At 33.6% G+C, this 20,130-nt stretch overlaps 1 protein-coding gene across 1 annotated transcript in view; it reads right to left on the bottom strand.

Moving 5' to 3' along the window:
- The window catches only part of TMEM26 (transmembrane protein 26), a 47,552-nt gene that overhangs the window by 13,070 nt on the left and 14,352 nt on the right, over window positions 1-20,130 (bottom strand). The window contains exons 2-4 of the mRNA XM_041750738.1: window positions 18,154-18,232; window positions 11,436-11,549; window positions 9,531-9,751 (exon numbers count right to left, since the gene is read on the bottom strand). Coding sequence (XP_041606672.1) covers window positions 9,531-9,751; window positions 11,436-11,549; window positions 18,154-18,232 — 414 coding nt within the window. The remainder of the gene's footprint in view (window positions 1-9,530; window positions 9,752-11,435; window positions 11,550-18,153; window positions 18,233-20,130) is intronic.

Genomic DNA, 20,130 nt, shown 5'->3' with positions numbered 1-20,130 from the left:
CTATCCAACCCACACACAGATCCATTGGCAGAGGATGAAGATCATAAGGGCTCCAAGTGTTTGATCACAAATCCTATCCAAATCATTGGCTAATCACAAGCTATGTAGTTATAGGTATAATCCTAATAGGTCATGCTAAAGACTAACCAACAGGGATGCCTGGTTGGCTCAGTGGTTGAGTGCCTGCCTTGGTCCAGGATGTGATCCTGGAATCCTGGGATTGAGTCCCACATCCGGCTCCCTGCACGGAGCCTGCTTCTCCCTCTGCCTGTGTCTCTGCCTTTCTCTCTGTGTCTCAAATAAATAAATAAATAAATACATAAATAAACAAATAAATAAATAAAATCTTAAAAAAAAAAAAAAAACGACTAACAAAAAGATTTTTTTTAAAAAAAGCAGAGGGGCACCTGAGTAGCCCTGTCAGTTAAATGTCTGCCTTCAGCTCAGGTCATGATCCCGAGGCTCTGGAATTGAGCCCTGCATCAGGCTCCCTGCTTGGCAGGAAGTCTGCTTCTCTTTCTCCCTCTTCCTGCCATTCTCCCTGCTTGTGCTCTTTCTCTTTCTCTCTGTCAAATAAAACAAAAATAAAATGTTAAAAAAAAAACACACACAGCAGAAACATCAGTGGCTACAACCTAAGGGAAAGAGATTCCTTAGATTAAGTTCAAGCAATTTATTGAGATAACAAAAACACCACCACCAAGAAGCCTAAAGTACAGGGGAAGCTTAAAATATAATCTAAAATGCCTGGTTTCTACCAAAAATACGAAATATGCAAAAAAATGTAAAGACTGATATATACTCAGGGAAAAAAAATCAATAGAAACTGACTATAATGGGGTCCAGATGCTGGACTTAGCAAAGACATCAAAGCAGCTATAAAATATATATTCAAAGAATAAGATAAAACTATGTTCCATAAATTAGAAAAAATATCATGACAATGATGACAATTACTAACAAATAGATAATCTAAATAAAAATATATAAGCTGTAAAATAATTAAATAGAAACTTGATAGTTGAAAATATGGGATCCAAAATGAAAAATTCAGTAGGTATACACTACAATTTGAGTCTACATATAGCCATGCGGTGGCAGAAGAAAGAATCAGTGATGTGGAAGATAAATCAATGAAAGTTATCCCATTTGATTAAAAGAAAGTAAAACATATGGGAGAAAAAAACAGTCTCAGAAACCTATGGAACACACGTAAACATACTTATTCGTAATAGGAGTCTCAGAAGGAGGAATAGAATGGACCAGAAAATATGTTTGACTAAATAATGGCTGAAAATTCCTAACTTTGAGGAAAAACATAATTTACAGATCCAAGTTAGGTAAAGTTGTAGTAAGGTTAGACAAAAAGAACTACACCTACACACATCACAGTCAAATGACTCAAAGTCAAAGAGAAAGAGAAAATCTTGAAAAGAGCAATGACTCAGCTTGTATTGGGTAACAACAAAAAATGGTAACATCTTAACAGAAATAATGAAGGCCAGAAGACAGTGGAATGATATATGTAAAATGCTGATGTAAAAATTGACAACCATGAATTCTCTATCCAACAGAACTTTTTTTGAAACATGACGGCAAAATAAATACTTTTCTAAACAAATACTAGGAGAATTCACTGGTAGCAGATTTGCCTTAGAAGAAATAAGAGAAATCTCTCAGGCTGAAAAGAAATGATATCAGACAGTAACTCAAATTCACAAGAAGGAATAAAGAGGCTCTTCCAATTGTGGGCAAATATAAGAGAACACATAAATATGCAGCCATATTTTTTCTCTTAATTTCTTTAAAACTTAAAGGCTATGAAACAATAATTATAAAACTGTATTGTTTAGTTTATAACATATAAAGATGTAATATAATGACAATAGCAAAAAAGAGGGGGAAGAAATGGAGCTATCAACTTAGAGTAGCATATGTAGATTTAGAATACTTATTGTAATCCCTATAGTAACCATCAATAAAATAATACAAAAATCAATTAAAATTATTTATTAAAAATATTTTTATTTTTTTTTAAGATTTTATTTATTTATTCATGAGAGAGAGAGAGACAGAGACACAGGCAGAGGGAGAAGCAGGCTCCATGCAGGGAGCCTGACGTGGGACTCCAACCCGGGACTCCAGAATCACACCCTGGGCCAAAGGCAGGCACTAAACCACTGAGCCACCCAGGGATCCCCTAAAAATATTTTTAAAGCAGTAAATGGGGAATAAAAAAGAGTAAGGCTTAGAAAAACACAAATAGCAAAATGGCAGATAAAAAGAAATCCAACCAAATCAATAATTACATTGTATATGAATGGAATAAATATACTGTAATAGGTTGAGTGATGTCTTCTTAGACTTCAGAATGTAATCTTATTTGGAATAGTCTTTGCAGATATAAGCAAATTAATATGAAGTCATATTAGATTAATTTGAGTCCTAATCCAAAGACTGGTGTCCCTGTAAGAAGTGGAAAACATGGAAACACTAACAGAAACACTGGGGAGAATGCCATGTGAAGACAGAGGCATGGATTGGAGTGATGTGCTTATAAGCCATGGCACACTAAAAATTGCCAGCAACCACCAGAGTCCAGGAAAGAGGCACCAAACAGATTCTTCTTCAGAACCTCCAGTAGAAACCAACCCTGCTGACACTGATTTGGACTTTCAACCTTGAGGACTGTGAGAAAATAAACTTCTGTTGTTTTAAGACTTTCAGTTTGTGGTATTTCATTATGGCAGCCCCAGGAAACTAATATATGCTCCAATTAAAAGACAAAGTTTGACTAGGGAAAAAGATGCAAATTCAACTATATGTAGTCTATGAGGACACAGTTTATATGCAAAAATACAAAGAGTTTGAAAGTACAAGGATGGAAAAAAATATCCCATGCCAACAGTATCATAAGAGAGGAGTACCTAAGTTCATAAGAAACAAAATAGACTTTCAGACAAGACGTATTACTAGAGAAAAAGAGTGACATTTCATGATGAAAAATAGTTGTTACATCAGGAAGATGTTTAAAAAAATGAATGTATACACATCTAAAAACAAAGCCTCAAAATACTTGAAGCAAAAACTGACAGTATTGAAAAAGGAAATAGACAATTCAACAATTAGAGTTGAAGATTTCAATGCCCAATTCTCAATAATTGGTAGAACAACCAGACAAAAAATCAGTAAGAACACAGAAGAATTAAATAACCTAATAACCAACATGACACAGTTGAAATTTACAGAACGCTCAACCAAACAACAGATAAATACACATTCTTTTCAAGCATATATAGCACATTCTCCAAGGGAGGCCATATGCTAGGCAATAAGATAAGTCTCAATATATTTAAAAGGATTAAAATAATTTAAAGACTGCAACAGAATTAAAATAGAAAAGAACAGAAAGAAATATGAGCAATCTCCATATGGAAATTAAATAGGTCACTTCTAAATAATCCATAGGTGAAAGGATAAATCGCAGGAGATATTGGAAAATATTCTGAACTTTATTAAACAAAAAGATAACAAAGTAAAGCATATGGGACACAGATAAAGCTATGATTAGAGAGAAATCTATAGCTTTAATGGCATGTCAAAAAGCAGAAAGATCTCAAATCAATAATCTAAGCTTTCCTCTTGAGAAAGTAGGGGAAAAAAGAGCAAATTAAATCTGAAGCAAGCAGAAGGAAGGAGAAATTAGACATCAGAGCACAAGTCAATGAAATGGAGAACAGAATAACAATGGAAAAAAATCAATGAAGCTAAAAGTCAGTTATTTTAGAAGATCACAATATTGATAAATCTAAACAAAACAAAATGAAGAAGACACAAATGACAAACTCCGAATATAAAAGGGGGGATAATAAGTGACCCCGTAGAAACTGACACAAGTTTAAAGGAAAAATATAAAAACTAATATTAAAAACTTTATATAAAAACTAGATAATTTATTTGAAATGGAAAAATTCCTAGTAATAAAAAAAGAAAAATGTGATCAAAGCTAATTCAGAAGAAATAGAATAACTGAATAGTCTTATAAAGAAATACTTATGTTGAATTAGTAATAAAATATCTTTCCAAAAGAAAAGCCTGGGCCCAGATGGCTTGATAGGTAAATTCTATAAAACATTGAAAGAAAAAATAATACCACACCTTTACAAAGTCTTTTGGAAAATAAAGAAAGAAGGGATGCTTCCTGAGGTATTCACTGAATCCAGCATTATCCTAATATTAAAGCCAGAAAAAGAGATCATTAGAAAATATTACTATAAATTAATATACTCATGAGTGTAGATGTAAAAATTAACAACAAAATGTTAGCAAACCCATATCAGTAATGCATTGAAACCATTATACACTATAATCAAAAAAGATTTATCCCAGGAATTCAAGGTTGGTTTAGCATCTGAAAACTAGTTAATGTAATATACCATATTCATAGAATGAAAGACAACCACCACATAATAATCTTGATAAAAATAGAAAAAACATTGAACAAAACACAATGACGAAAGAAAAAGAAAGAAAGAAAGAAAGAAAGAAAGAAAGAAAGAAAGAAAGAAAGAAAGAAAGAAGAAAGAGAAAGAAAGAAAGAAAGAAAGAGAAAGAAAGAAAGAAAGAAAGAAAGAAAGAAAGAAAGAAACTCCTAATAACCTAGAAATAAGAATTTCCTCCAACTGATCAAGGGCATCTACAAAGTATATCTGCAAAACCTATACATAACATCATCCTTAATAGTGAAAGACAGAATTCTACCCTTTGAGATCAAAATGCCCACTCTCATACTTCTATTTACATTGTACTAGAAATCCTAACCAGTGTAATAAGGTAAGAACAAGAAATTAAAGTCATACAGATTAAAAAGAATGAGAACTATCTTACAAATGGAATTATCCTATAAGTAGAAAATCCTAAGGAATCTAGAAAACTAATAAACTTGCATGATTGCTGAGTATAAGATCATCATACAAAAATCCATTGTATTTCTATGTAGTAGTAATAAAAAACATAAAATGATATTAAGAAAATAATTCTATCAAATAGAATCAAATACTTAAAAATAAGGTTAGGAAAAACAGCACAAGACCCATATATTGAAAATTACAAAACATTGCTGAGAGAAATTAAAGAATATCTGAATAAATGAGGAGATAATTCATATTCACACATTAAAAGATTTAAAATTAAGATGTCATTTCTTCACAAGTTGATGCTTAGATTTAATACAATCCTTATCAAGATTCCAGCAGGATTATTTTGTAGAATTTGACAAGCTGATCATAAAACTTAAATGGAAATATAGAGGACCTAGAATAGCCAAAAAAAATTTTTTAAAGAATATTAGAAGGCGTATAATAATATAGTTTCAGACTTACCATTAAATTCCCGTAATCACAATAGTCTGGTACTGGCATAAGGAAAGATATATATATAGCAATGGAATACAATAGAAAGTCTATAAAGACCCTTACATATGTGGTCAACAAAGATATCAAGGCAATTTAATAGGGAAAGGATAGTCTTTTCAACAAATTACAGAGACCATTGGTCTTAGTTAGAACAAAAACTGTTCTGGGACAATGTCAAAAACAAAACAAAATAAAACAAAACACAAATTTAGATCCTTATATCACACTACACAAGAGTCAAGTCAGAATATTATAAAGGGAAATATTTCTAATTTTGTTGAGAAAAATATTTCTTAGATATGACACCCAAAATATACTACTTAAAATTAAAAAAAACTAATACATGGAACTTTATCAATTTTTTAAAAAAATATTCTTTTTTTAAAACATACAGAGAGGAAAACCATAAGATGCTCTTAACTATAGGAAAAAAACTGAAGTTGCGGAGGGTGAGGTGGATGGGAAGATGAGGTGATTGAGTGATAGGCATTAAGAAGGGCACTTGATGTAGTGAGCACTGGGTGTTGTATGTAACTGACGAATCACTAAATTCTACCTCTGAAACTAATAATGCAGTAAAGGTGAATTAAACTGAATTTAAATAAAAAATTTAAAAAATAGTCTTTAAATGAAAAGCAAGTTGTATAGTGGGGAAAATACATTTACATTTATGTATCTAATGAAGGACTTATATCTAGAATATAAAGAACTCTTAAAATTCAACAACAAAAATTCAATCCAACCAAAAAAAAAAAAAAAAGTGGACAAAATTTGAATAGACTTCCCTGAAGGAACACAAAGGATTAGCTAATTAGCACATGGAAAGATGCTCATCTAGTCGTTAGGGAAACAGAAATTAAAACTGCAATATGATACCCCAAAAACCCAACAGAATGGTCAAATTCAAAGTACTCAAAAGAAATGGTGAGGATGTGAAGAAATGAAATGTAGAAAGGTACAGCCACTTTAAAAAACAGTTTGGCAGTTTCTTAAAAAGTTCAATATGTACTTAACATAAACCCGGTCATTCTACTCCTAGGTACAGACCCAAGAGAAATGGAAACAGACCTGTCCAAAGGATTATAGTGCATGTTTATAACATCATTCTTAATAGCAAGAAGAAATACACATATATCAACTACTGAATGAAAAAATAAAATGTGGTATATGCATGGAAAACTATTCAGCAATTAAAAGGGACCTAACCACTAATACATACAACAGTGTGAATGAACCCTAGAAACATGCTAAATGAAAAGCAAAATGCTACATATTTCATGATACCATTGACATGTAATTTCTGGAAAAGGAGACTGTACAGAAAGAAAGCATATCCGGGGTTGCTTAGGGTTCGTCATGGGAGAGTGAGAATTGACTCCAAACAGCCACAAGGAATCTAGATTCTCATGATGGCTGCACATACAGTTACTAAATGTCACTGAACCCTAGAATTAGAATAGTGAATTCTAGGGTGTGTAAAGTCAAGCTCTTAAGAAAAATTTGCATTATCTCACAAGTCCATGTAAATTAGTCACAACCACAAGAATGAGCAAAATGAACCTAAAGTGGGCATATGGAAAGAAATTGATTTAAGTTTAAAAAAAATAGATTTGCAGTATTTAGCCAGGATGCAGGAGAGAGAGGTAGACATCATTGCAGTGTACACATTATTGAAGGTTTTCTCCTAAATCGGTCAGGCCAAATTACGGAATAAAATAAAATAGAAAATAAAATATTGTAAAAATAGGTAACGCTAAATGGGTTATAATGAAGTAGCCTCCTTTGCTATCACAAGTGAACATCTTTCATGAGTACATTACATTTATTTTTCATGACTGTCTTTTTTGAGTCCAAAGGGGAAAGCTTTGCCACAGTGGGAGGGTTTAAATCTCTCCTTTGAGGAGACAGACATTTGCAGTGTCAATTCTTGCAGTATAGATGAGACCAGTGACAAAATCAAAAGTGAAGGTGGGTTTTAAGGAGAAAAAAATTCTAGGTTCTTTCTGGGCCTTGACTTTGGAAACTGAGTAGTGATAGAGACATGCAGGAGTGGAGACTAAACACTGATACAATGCAGTTATATTAAAAATAAAATGACCAGTCTGAGACCATGAAGCCTGAAAAATAAATGTTAAAATGATAAGAAATAGTGAAGGGGACCATAAAGGAAAGGAGTGGGGAAAAATTAGAGAGGAAGACAAACCACAAGAGACTGGTGTGGGGATGGGGTAACTGGGTGAGGGGGCACTAAGGAGGGTACATGATGTGATGAGCTTTGGGTGTAATACTATATGTTGGCAAATTGAATTTAAATAAAAAATTTAAAAAGGAAAATAAACAAACAAGCAAATGATAACCACAGTATATTTTATTTGATTCCTTTGAAGGACATAATACAAGTATAAAATGAGAAACAGAAAGATTTTTTAAACATTCAATTAATTTGTGGGTGGCAGAAGAAATTGCTGAATTGAAATCACCTGGGTTAGGAGAGTATGATGTGTCCAGATTTTCTCTCACCACTTACCATTTGCTCCCCAATCTCCACCTAACTCACTGCCTGGTACATACTAGATAATCAATCTACAGTTGCTGAATGAATGAATACCTCATGATTTTCAATTTTTTTCTGGGACATTAAAATTTTAATGCCTAACTTATTGAACATTTAACATCTATTGGCAAACACTGATCTATAAAATGAAGCTTGGTGTCATTTGTGGATGGACCTAATATAGAGACCATTAAGATAGCTGGGTTTGGCATTTCTCACATTTTTATTAGCAGCCCCATGAAACATATCCCTCCTGAATACTCTATTTCCTACCCTAATTCCCCCCCCCCATCTCCCTAGATATTTAGCATCTATGTGTTTATTTCTATAGGTATAGCTAGTCATATTTATATTTTTATGTCCCTGTCGTTGTGCCTATAGTTTATTGTTTTTATGTGCTTGATCGTGATTTCTTCATGTTTTTCTTGTATTACAAGAAAGTATTTGAAAATTTGTTATATAATGTACAGCACTGACCAAATATAAGGTATTAAAGTTACAAATTTAATATCAATATTTTGGACAATGGATCAACTTAAATTGGATTCTTTTTAAAATTCTGTCTACTTAATAAAGTATAAGAAAAATTAGTATAAATGAAACAGGAAATGATGATGTAAAGGTAACCTCTGGTTATAGATATTCTTTGTGCTATAATTGGAATATTACGTTTACTCAGTAAGTTAGTGTATTTTGCTCAGCTTTATGTTTCGTTATTTGAGAAACACAGCATAAAGTAAACTGTAGCATTAAAAGCTAGCTTCATTGCAATTTATTTTTATAGCATAGTGCAAAACAACCCAAGCTGAAAGTACATTCAGGCACTGAGACTTAAATCCCTAAAGGTAAGAAAGTGGTTCCATAAACAGATGTGATCATGGATTCTGAGTTTATTTGCTTGTGGCAAAAATAAAAGTACCAACTCAATAAGTTTTAATTTATAGGCATCTACACCAGAAGGCCTTTAGGCACTTTGAACAAAACTGACTAAAAATAAAATTTAGTAAAATAAACCTAATCTGCTCCATTCTCCATTCACACCAGGGAATATAAATTTCCAAATGGGTAGAAGAGAGATTTCTCTATGTCTTTTCTAGGTGCTTTCCTGGAAATATAGCTATGCCGTGTGCTAGAAGAAAATTTTATGATTGGCTACTTGAGAACATGAAAGAGGGAGCTATGGATGATCATTCCACCTCCTGAAGGTTTTCTTATAACCATGGCCTCACCTAACCTGGGGTCATGCAGAAGTGTAGAGCTTTTCTGTCCTCACCCAAAGGAAATATTATTTGCCCTTTTCTCTAGCATGAAGTTCAGATGAAAATGATAGATAGATGATAGATAGATAGATAGATAGATAGATAGATGATAGATAGATAGATAGATAGATAGATAGATAGATAATAGATAGATACTGGGATAGTAACTAATATGTCTGAACATTAGGAAACTATGCTTCTATTTTTGGAAGTATAATAGACTGAAAATCCTTATTTGTGCAGAATATAAATAATAGAACAAATAGACAAGTTTGGGGACCCTGATCTTGCAGGACTGCTTACCTTACACTTTGTTCTTCCAGGGTCTCACTTGTGAATTCCAATATATCAGCAGCTGTCCCCACAAACATAAGGAGAAGTTGAGAGAGTTGGTCTCGAGTGATCCCGCCTCCAATGGGTAGAAGCCATCTTCCAATTATGAGCATTAACAAGAACGTCTGATGGAGTCCCAAAGTCCAAACCTTCTCACATACTGTAGATAAGTTACTTACAAACACTTTGGCCTATGTAACAGAAAGATCATACAGAGATAAGGATTGTGAGCTACCACCGTGGAGAGATACGCCTTCTTTACCATAGATTTCAATCAAGACTTAACTTTTATGGAAGGTCATTTTCAGAAAAATGATTTTTCACTCACTATAGAAAATAAAACTCCTTTCAACTGAACATTGGAGGGAAAAGGCTAATGTGGTCCTTAAAATGGGGCAGCCTTATAACAAGAAGTAATTTAAACCTCATGCTTGATAGTAGGATTGTAGCATTTGATATTTATATAGCCAATTTGATGATGTTTTAAAGATCATTTCTCATTTTACTCTTATCTGTAACAAAGTATTACATACAGCAAAACTTTTTAAATACCATATTAAAATCACAAAAGAAAAATCCCTGTATTTTTCTTTCAGGGATTTCAAGTCTGAATTTATTAATCTGAGAGTATTTTAACATGGTACAAATCTCTTGTTTTTTATTGCTTTGAAATACTACTACATCAAATGAGAAAATGTATAATAATGCTTATTCATTACCTAAATACAAAGAAAGAGAATAACTATAGTCCTTATTTTTATTCTGAATATTTAACATACTATTGAAAAATCCATTAACTAGCAACCAAATTTTATTCTGCCCTTAATCTCGGACTCTTAGAAAAATTTATATCCCTATCCTTATTCTGAATATCTCTTGCTCATGTAACTTCTAAATAAGCTTTGAGATATATTATTTGCCCTTAGAGGCTCTAGTCTTTTAAAGACTACAGGAGTGTAGGTCTCTCGTGGCTTGGATAGTTGATTCCAACTGATTTATACAAATAACTATGTTTGTGTAAAACCTATTTACCCCTCTTGATTACTTACTGATGTCAGGTGTGAAGGAAGAGGGAGGATAAAAGGCAAGGCAGGATGTTAACCTGACTGAAGCCATGCATGAAGATCAATGATCTTTCATTTACACAGTTTCATATTTCTTCTATGAGACTTCACATACATCCTACTTAATTCTTACAGGAAGCATACTAGCAGGGTAAGTATTAATATTTTCAATTGTCAGATGAAAAACTGAGATACAGAGATATTAACTGATTTGTTCAAAGTGATATCAGTCAGCTGTGATTGGAGATTGAATTAGAATCCCAGGCTAATTCAATTAAACCTCTTAGATTCAATGATCTGTCTTATTGTTGAAAATGTAGCTCATTGTCGGGGCCTGGGCCTTGAGTATCTCCCATATACCATTTTGTAATAGGCCATGGTTAGTTTGACAAATATCAGGCATGTGAAGAACAAAGAAGTGATTCTATTTGGCTGGAAATTTTCCCTATTGTATTAATATAAACACCTAAAAATATATAGGCCAGATCCCAATCTTTTAAGTATATAATTCCTCCACAAATCATATGTATCTCTTTTTGTGCATATATTATCTGACCTAAGTGTTAAAGGCTACTTAATGCTGCAAGTTAAATATATCTATTTATTTATATATAAGATGTATATGACTATAATGCATGTTAAATGTGTTTAATAAATAAAAATACACTTATTTTGCAAATTCCTAAGCCAAACAAATAATTGGCAAATGTCCTTAGGAAAGAATGAGCTGAACATTGTAGAGTATGTTATCCTCACCAAATGAAAAGGTGAGTTGCTAGATCCTTTAAAATACAGCAGAAAAAGCTCTCACCGTCTTAATGAGATCCTCTGTTCCCTCGGCTTGTTCACCTGATATCAGAGTTTGATTGACGTTTTCTTTGCTGCTGGTATTTTGTGACATTCCTTCAGAGTGGCTACTGCAATACTAAGAATTTTGTAAAAAGGCAATATGTTAAAAAAAAAAAGCACAATATGTAGAATTTAAAATGGCTTCAATTATTTAAGAGACTATGAGTAGGTATGTGGAGTTTACACAGTATGCACAAATATTTCCAAAATTCAGATTGTAGTATTAAATAGAAACCACTTTTCAATTAATATGAGAAGAAAGTCAACTATACATGTTTTATTTTCCCACAAATCTGTGAGGATGTAGACACTCTAAGTTCATTGTGCAGAGCTGTAGAATTTTAAAGTTTTTATTTTAATTCCAGTTAGTACACATACAGTGCTATATTAGCTTCGAGTGTACCATATAGTGATTCAACAATTCTATACATCACCTGGTCGAGTCACTCCTTAATCCTCATCACTGATTTCACCCATTCCCCTCACCCACCACCATTCTGGTGACCATCAGTTTGTTCTCTATAAATAAGACACTTGTTTCTTGGTTTCTCTCTTTTTTCCCTTTGATCATTTGTTTTCTTTCTTAAATTCCACATATAAATGAAATCATATAGTATGTGTCTTTCTCTGAATGACTTATTTCATTTAGCATTATAGTCTCTAGCTCCATCCATGTCCTTGAAAATAGCAAGACTTCATTCTTTTTTATGGCTGAATAATATTCCATTATATATATATATATATACCACATCTTCTTTATCTATGTATTTGTCAATGGACACTTGGGCTGGGCTGCTGTCATATCTTGGCTACTGCATATAATGCTGCAATAAACACAGGGGTGCATGTATTCCTTTAAATTAGTGTTTTTTTTTTTTTTATTCCATGAGTAGATACCCAGAAGTGCAACTGCAGAATCATAAGGTAGTTCGATTTTTAACTTTTTGAGGAACCTCCATACTATTCTTTACATTGGCTGTATCAGTTTGCATTCCCATCAATAGTACACAGGGGTTCCTTTTTCTCCACATCCTCACCAACACTTGTTTCTTGTGTTGTTGATTTTAGCCATTCTGACAGGTGTGAGGTCATCTTTTTTTTTTTTTTTAGGTGATATCTCATTGTAGTTTTGATTTGTATTTCCCTGATACTAAGTGATGATGAACATCTTTTCATGGGTCTTTTGGCCATCTGGATGTCCTCTTTAAATAAATGTCTTTTCATGTCTTCTACCCATTTTTTTCACATTCACATAACTTTTATTGTGGTACATAATTATAATTGTTCTATTTTATTATTAGTTATTGTTGATCTTTTTCTGTACCTAATTTATAAATTAAACTTTATTATAATACATATGTATAGGAAAAACAGTATATACTGAGTTTGGTGCCACCTACATTTTTAGGCATCCACAGGGGAATCTTAGAACTTATCCCTCATGGAGAAGAAGGGACTACTGTATTCATTTAGCTGAGAATTGAGAAATATGGGTGTGTCATTCACTTTCTTTATGCTATCCAATGCATTATTTATTTACTTACTTCCTTACTTATGAGAGTCCATGTGAGAGCGGGACTTGATCTCAAGACCATGAGATCATGACCTGAGTCAAAATGAAGAATCAGTCACTTAACCAACTGAGCCACTCAGGTGCCCCTATCCAATGCATTTTAAAGAAGTTACCTAAATGTGCAATCATTAAATTCCTCTTGCCCTTCAAAGTTAGTACTTAATGACAGCATCTGGACTACACTCTGAGGCTTTGCCTCCAATGATTAAAAAAAGACTGTAAGAAATAAGACATTCAGATCTGTTGCTAAAATACATATCATTTAGGAATCCTTCTTAAAATGCTAATGAAATTTTCCTGTCATTTTTCTGCCTGTTTTTTAATTGAACTATTTGTTTTTGGGGGTATTGAGTTTTATTAGTTCTTTATATATTTTGGATACTAACACTTTATTGGATATGTCATTTACAAATATCTTCTGTTCCAGATTGCCCTTTATTTTGTTGTTTCCTTTACTGTGCAGAATTTTTTATTTTGGGGTAGTCCCAATAGTTTAGTTTTTTCCCCCAATAGTTTATTTTTGTTTTTGTTTCTCCTGCCTCAGGAGAAATATCTAGAAAAAATTTGCTATAGCTGACGTTAAAAAAGTTAGTACCTGTGTTCTCTTCTGGATTTTTATGGTTTCAAGTCTCTTATTTAGGTCTTTCATCCATTTTGAATTTTTTTGGTGTGTATGGTGTAAGAAAGTAGTCCAGTTTCCTTCTTATGCATGTTGCTGTCCAGTTTTCCCAACACCATTTGTTGAAAAGACTGTTTGTTTCCCATTGGATATTCCTTCTTGCTTTGTTGAAGATTTAATTGATGATATAATTATGGGTTTATTTCTGGGTTTTCTATTCTGTTCTATTGATCTATGTATCCAGTTTTGATTACTACAGCTCTGTAACATAATATGAAGTCTGAAATTGTAATGTTTCCAGCTTTGCTTTTCTTTCTCAAGATTGCTTAGGCTATTCAGAGTCTTTGTTTCCACACAAACCTTAGCATTGTTTGTTCTAGTTCTATGAAAAATGCTGTTGGTATTTGAGAGCTATACAACTCATGCAGTGATAGTTGGGGTTCCTTTCTTGAACCCTGGAACAGTTGTGGAACAAATCAACAGTCAATGATAGCATTAAAGCACGTATGATCCTGGTCAAAACATTCATTCTAAGAATTTATTTCTTGTCTAGAAGGCTCTTTATCCAAAATACCATTTGTTTAGTAGGTAATGCAATTAACTTCAATCTTCCCTGTTAAGAACTGAAACAACCCCCCAAATTAACATGTTTCTCTATCAAAATATACATTTTAGTGTCAGTTTGGAGGTTAACTTAGTTTTATGGAAACTTTGACAAAGACCTAAACTAAATGTTTTTCCCTTCTTGTTCCTTTGTTTTGCATGTAAATTTCTACAAATGAACCATGCATGTTTTTTATCCAGATTTTTATCCATGATTTCTACAAATGAACTGTGTATGATTTTTAACTGTGCGTGGGAATCTGAGGTAAAGAAAAAGTATATAAGAGAGAAAAAGAGTGGCACTTGAAAATGTAAGTGTAGCTAATGATAATTTCATAAACTGTTTCCAAAAAGTTAAAGATTTTTTTTAAACATCTGCAGGCCTACATATTTTTGAAACATACACATGCATATACATACACCACTATCATCGCCACCACTACCACCACCACATATCCAGGTCACATATTTGGATGTAGAGAGAAACTATTTTTTTAATATTAACATTGTAAGAAGTATATTTTTCTTAATTATTCTGGATACTGCATCAATCTTTCTATAAGCTACTTGAAAAAGTAAAAAGAGGGATCCCTGGGTGGCGCAGTGGTTTGGCGCCTGCCTTTGGCCTAGGGCGTGATCCTGGAGACCAGGGATTGAATCCCACATCAGGCTCCCGGTGCATGGAGCCTGCTTCTCCCTCTGCCTATGTCTCTGCCTCTCTCTCTCTCTCTGTGACTATCATAAATAAATAAAAATTTTAAAAAAAAGTAAAAAGAAATTCCATCAAGATATTTTTTTCTACTCCCCATCAAAACAACTAGTGTTATGGGTGAAATGACAAGAATAATTAGGAAAAATGGCCATGTGCCATATCTCTAAGAGCAAAAATCCAGCTGTTAGCACACTTTTTTTTTTCTGTACAGCAAAGGCTCAGAGAAAAGATAATGAAGATAAAAAAATTAAATCTTTGAACCAAGCAACGAATCCTCATCACAGAGTAGCTTTGTGAGAATCATATGGGCAACAGGAAACAATTCTGACCACTTTATTCATAGGCATTAAAGCAGACTATATATTAAAATTAGTGACTTTGATATGGTTCTTTTACATCCTTAGCACCAAAAATCCATAGTCATCTTATTAAAAAAAAGTCAACTGCTCTGCATGGCAAATAGCTTTGTAGTCATACTATGGTATTACAACCTGAGTCCCATACCATTCTTGTAATTCTACTTGTTACAAATTGACGAGAATTTCCTATAAGTGGCAGCTGCATTAGAACTGCAGAGAACTGGTTTGATTCTTACAGCCTAACCTGACTTGTATTGTTCTTATGGTAATATTATCTCCACTTAGCATTGTACAGAGGAGTTCACGTAGATGATCTGGGTACCAACAAGCCACTTTTTCATGGGCTGTGTCTTAAAAATTCCTATTAGCTTCAAAAATCTTCCTTTGGGCCAGACCAGGCTGTAATACCATCAAGACCAGAAAGTTTTCATTGTTTTAATTTTGCCACTTCATAAATAGATAAAGAGTTATGGTCATAACTATATTCATAACCATCTTGTTTCCAGTCATGTAGCCCTAGCCCGATGCAGAAATGAAGTTAAAGAACGGATTACCTAGGAGGAATGTCTTCATGAAACAAGTCAGGATGTTTTCCTAATGGCAAGACATAGGTTAGAACATTTAGGATGTACAATAAATGGAAAATGTGAAAGGAAATTAAACTACTCTCCTGTCATGAAAAAAAATCAGGTGATTTTGATGGGAACCCCTCTAAAACATAGAACACATAACTTAGAAAGGCAGTGTGGTTTAAAGAGCAGGGGTTAAGCCCTAGGTGCTAAGCCCCAGAACTGTTATGGATTAGCTGTGTGGCCTTGAGAAAATTACTTAACCTTTCTGAGTCTCGGGGTCCTTTTCTATAAAATAGAAATACATAAACCATACCCAACATATGAAGTTGCTGAGTTCGTAAAAGAGGAAATATATTTGAAAGTACTTTGAAAGAAAGGACAGCATAAAGAAAAATAGTTATTACCACAACCAAAAATTTTTAAATGAATGGACTAAGAGAATTGCTGTTCCTCCCTTTACTCTGCCGTTTCTCATTTCTTTAAATGCAATTTCAATATTGTTTGTCTCTCTTTCTCTTACTTTTTTCTACTTCCATCTCTGCCCACTCTGCCAATTCAATCTTGGGGCATTCATTTTAATTCTTAGTGTCAAAATGAGTCAAATCCATTACTACTTAAGGTCCAATTTCTTTTGTAGTATGAAAATTAGAGAAGTACTGCCTGGGGCTCAAAAATCTTTTTTTATTAAAAAGAGAGCTTTTGGTTGCATGCTATTTGTTGTAATGGGATTTGACCTGTATATCAATTAACTGTGCAACGCATTTATATTATAAAAGCGTTTGGGGAAATGAATTGTTATTGTGGATGATAGTCATGTTATAGAATTGGATGTGAAGGAAAGAAATGATTCAAATCACCAGAGCTTATTTCCATACCCCTGAAAGTAGTAAGTAGTAAGGAAATTGAAACAGTCTCCTAACTCCTTATGGTACGGTTTTTAAAAACCATGATAACTTGAACCAGCCAATCTAGTGTTACAAAAATATTTTGCTACAGTCATAGAGATAGCCTGTGACTTTAATATTTTTTAAATAGGGGATTTAAGGCAAATAAATGTTTTCTTCATGCCTATTTTACTGGTATATGCTTGTGGAATTCTTCAAAAATAGTCCACAGAGCTAAATTCCCCTGTGTGCGCCTAAAATTTGGAGCAAGCATTTTCCAGATAAGGCTTGAATATCTGAAACATACATCAGAGTCTTAACTTTACTATAAAATGACCAACTGTAGCAAAGAAATCCATAAGGGCAAATTCTTATCTTGACTAAAGCACTGTATCAGTGAAGAGTACTAAAATAATATTATATCATAACTACAGTTTATCTGTAACATAGTCCCATAACCTGAGCCCAGAAGATGCGAAGTCCAGGCTGGAATCTGCTGGAGTCTGCCCTCCACAGTGTTGTACAGGAGCACTAAAAGCAATGGATTGTGAATCCAGTCTAGAACCTGCCACCTAGGGTTGTCCAGGTAAGAAGCAACTCACTTAAAAAAAAAAAAAAAGTAGCTCTTTCTCTCTTTATAGGTTAGGGACTCTTATTAGAAGCCACTGTTTATTTTTTTAGTCAACTTGGTCCTAATACATACATCCCACCTTTCCCAATGGTGGGTCTCATACTCCTCTCCCTTGTCCTTCACATCTGGCTCCGAGTAGAATTCTTATTTCACTAAAACAGCTTAGGGAACCCTCAAAAAGGAATCCTATGTAATCTGGAAGCCCTGTATTTTTAAGATAGACTATTTCAAATAGCCCCTCCAGGTTTTATTGCAATTACATAGCAGTCTAGATGATGGGGTTTCTTTTTGTTTTTTGCTACTTTTAAAGATGTCATTTTATAGGATACTAGATTATCGATCCCTTCCCATTCTTAGTACAATATAGAAACTCACTGAATCTGCAAAGTTTTAAACCAAATTTTTACACACACACACACACACACACACACACACACACACACACACACACACCGGGTAATTTCTATTAGGGGTGCGGTACTTACGAACAAGATCTCTAACATAAATCATTGATTAATTATGTAATCCTAACTCTTAAACAAATGTAACATTTTTATGGGTTTTGATAGATCGTGAATTCACTTTCTTTTGCTAATGGCCTCTTACTTATTCAATTCTTGATAACTCCAATTCCTTTGAGAAATGCATTTCTGAAATAAATTGGATTATAGTATGAAAGGAGTTTCCTGATGAATCTTCCAGTTTCCTACTTTCCAAAGGGACATACCTGAGTCTCATGGTGCATTTCAAGAAGCCATAATGATGGAACGATGCTAACCAGATATAAAAATATGGCTGGTGAAAACCTGTAAAAGAGAGGGAAAAAGTTCAGTTTTTTTTTTTTTTTTAAGATTTTATTTATTTATTCATTAGAGACACAGAGAGAGGCAGAGACACAGGCAGAGGGAGAAGCAGGCTCCATGCAGAGAGCCTGACGTGGGACTTGATCCCAGGACTCCAGGATCACGCCCTGAGCCAAAGGCAGATGCTCAACCGCTGAGCCACCCAGGCGTCCCAAAAGTTCAGTTTTTACAAAAATTTCTTTTTCTAAAGAAAGAAAAACAAATGCATGTACCCTGATCACATTGAGTCAAACCTTTTTATCTCAAGTGATTATTTCAATGGGGAAGAAAGCATTATGTGATTTCTGCCATATGGATTATAGAGAAACAAAGTAACTGCAAAAGGCACTAGCAGCTGTCATTCTCACTGAATTTCTAATCCAATTAATAGAAGTTAATTTTAATATGATTTAATGGGATACTGCCAACTAGTTTCAGGCACAATACTGGATATTTTGTATTTAATATGTTTTACAACAAGCAAATACAGCAAGAGTAAATCTTGGGTTTCTCAACACTGCAATTTCAGGAAGATTGGCTACATTTTAAAATATTAACCTAGAATTCTGAAAGCTCAAATAGTAACATCCTGCTAGAACACAAAAATCAGATGATAATGAATAGGAATGAGCAAAATCAACTTGACTTTGTGTATATCTACAAAACCTAGTAAAAATAAAATCACACACAACAACAGATAAAGTGCTTAGTATTTTTTTTTTTTTTAAAGGCTATCTATCTTCATTATTTCCTGGCTCAAAAGCAGAGGGCAGTCCAAAGAGTGGGCTTTTCATATTCAGATTCAAATATCAGTTTTTCCAGTGACTCGTCTGCTTCCTAGTCCACAAAGTGGGGACAGTCACTGTATTAGTCAGCTCGGACTGCCATGCCAATGATCAAGACTGAGTAGCTTGAACAAAAGAAATTTATTTTCTCACAGTTCTGGAGGTTTTAAGTCTAAGATCAAGGTTCCACTACCATTCAGATCTTACTGGTTTATATACAGCCAACCTTCTTGTGTGTCCTCACATGGCCTTTTCTCAGGGCATGCACATCAGATTCAGATCCCACCCTATGACCTCCTTTACCCTTAATAACTTCCTAAAAGCTCTGTCTCAAAATAGAGTCACACTGGTGGTTAGGGTTTCAACATACACATTTCTGGGAAACACAATTCAGTCCATAGTGGCCACATTTATCTCATAGGGATTTTTATTATACTTTCTATAAAGCAGTGTCTGGCAGACATGGGTATTCCATAATAGATGACTACTATTAGTAATTTTATAGGACATTATACTATGAAAATATGTCTTAGAAGTTTGAAATAAGATAAAAATGATATACTTCCCAAATTTATTTCTTCAAATTATGCTTTATTTTAGATTGAACTATTGCTTTATAGGGGCATTGCAAAGAAAAAAATTGTAAGTTAATATAATTTTATTAAAATGCTTTTAGTATTGGGACACCTGGGTGGCTCAAGCAGTTGAACGTCTGGCTCAGGTAGTGATCCTGGAGTTCCAGGATTGAGCCCCGCATCGGGCTCCTGCATAGAGCCTGCTCCTCTCTGCCTGTCTCTACCTCTTTCTGTGTGTCTCGCATGAATACATAAATAATAAATAAATAAATGAACAAACAAACAAATAAATAATAAATTACTTTCAGTATAGCATGTGATGGTTTAAAATCACCTGAAAAATAGAAATGTTAATTGCTCAACAAATAGAATTATTTGAGATGAAATGGTATTAAAACCCTGTTATTATAATGCAGGGGAGAAAAGTGAGCAAAGTTAAATGAAGGAGAATATCTAGAATGGACTTTTCAAGGCTGTAAACCCTTTCACTAATATTGCCTTT

The sequence above is a fragment of the Vulpes lagopus genome, chromosome 3, assembly GCF_018345385.1.
Source record: "Vulpes lagopus strain Blue_001 chromosome 3, ASM1834538v1, whole genome shotgun sequence".
Taxonomy (NCBI): domain Eukaryota; kingdom Metazoa; phylum Chordata; class Mammalia; order Carnivora; family Canidae; genus Vulpes; species Vulpes lagopus.
The sequence above is the reverse complement of the archived record's forward strand: the minus strand, read 5'-3'. Positions and strand labels throughout refer to the sequence as shown.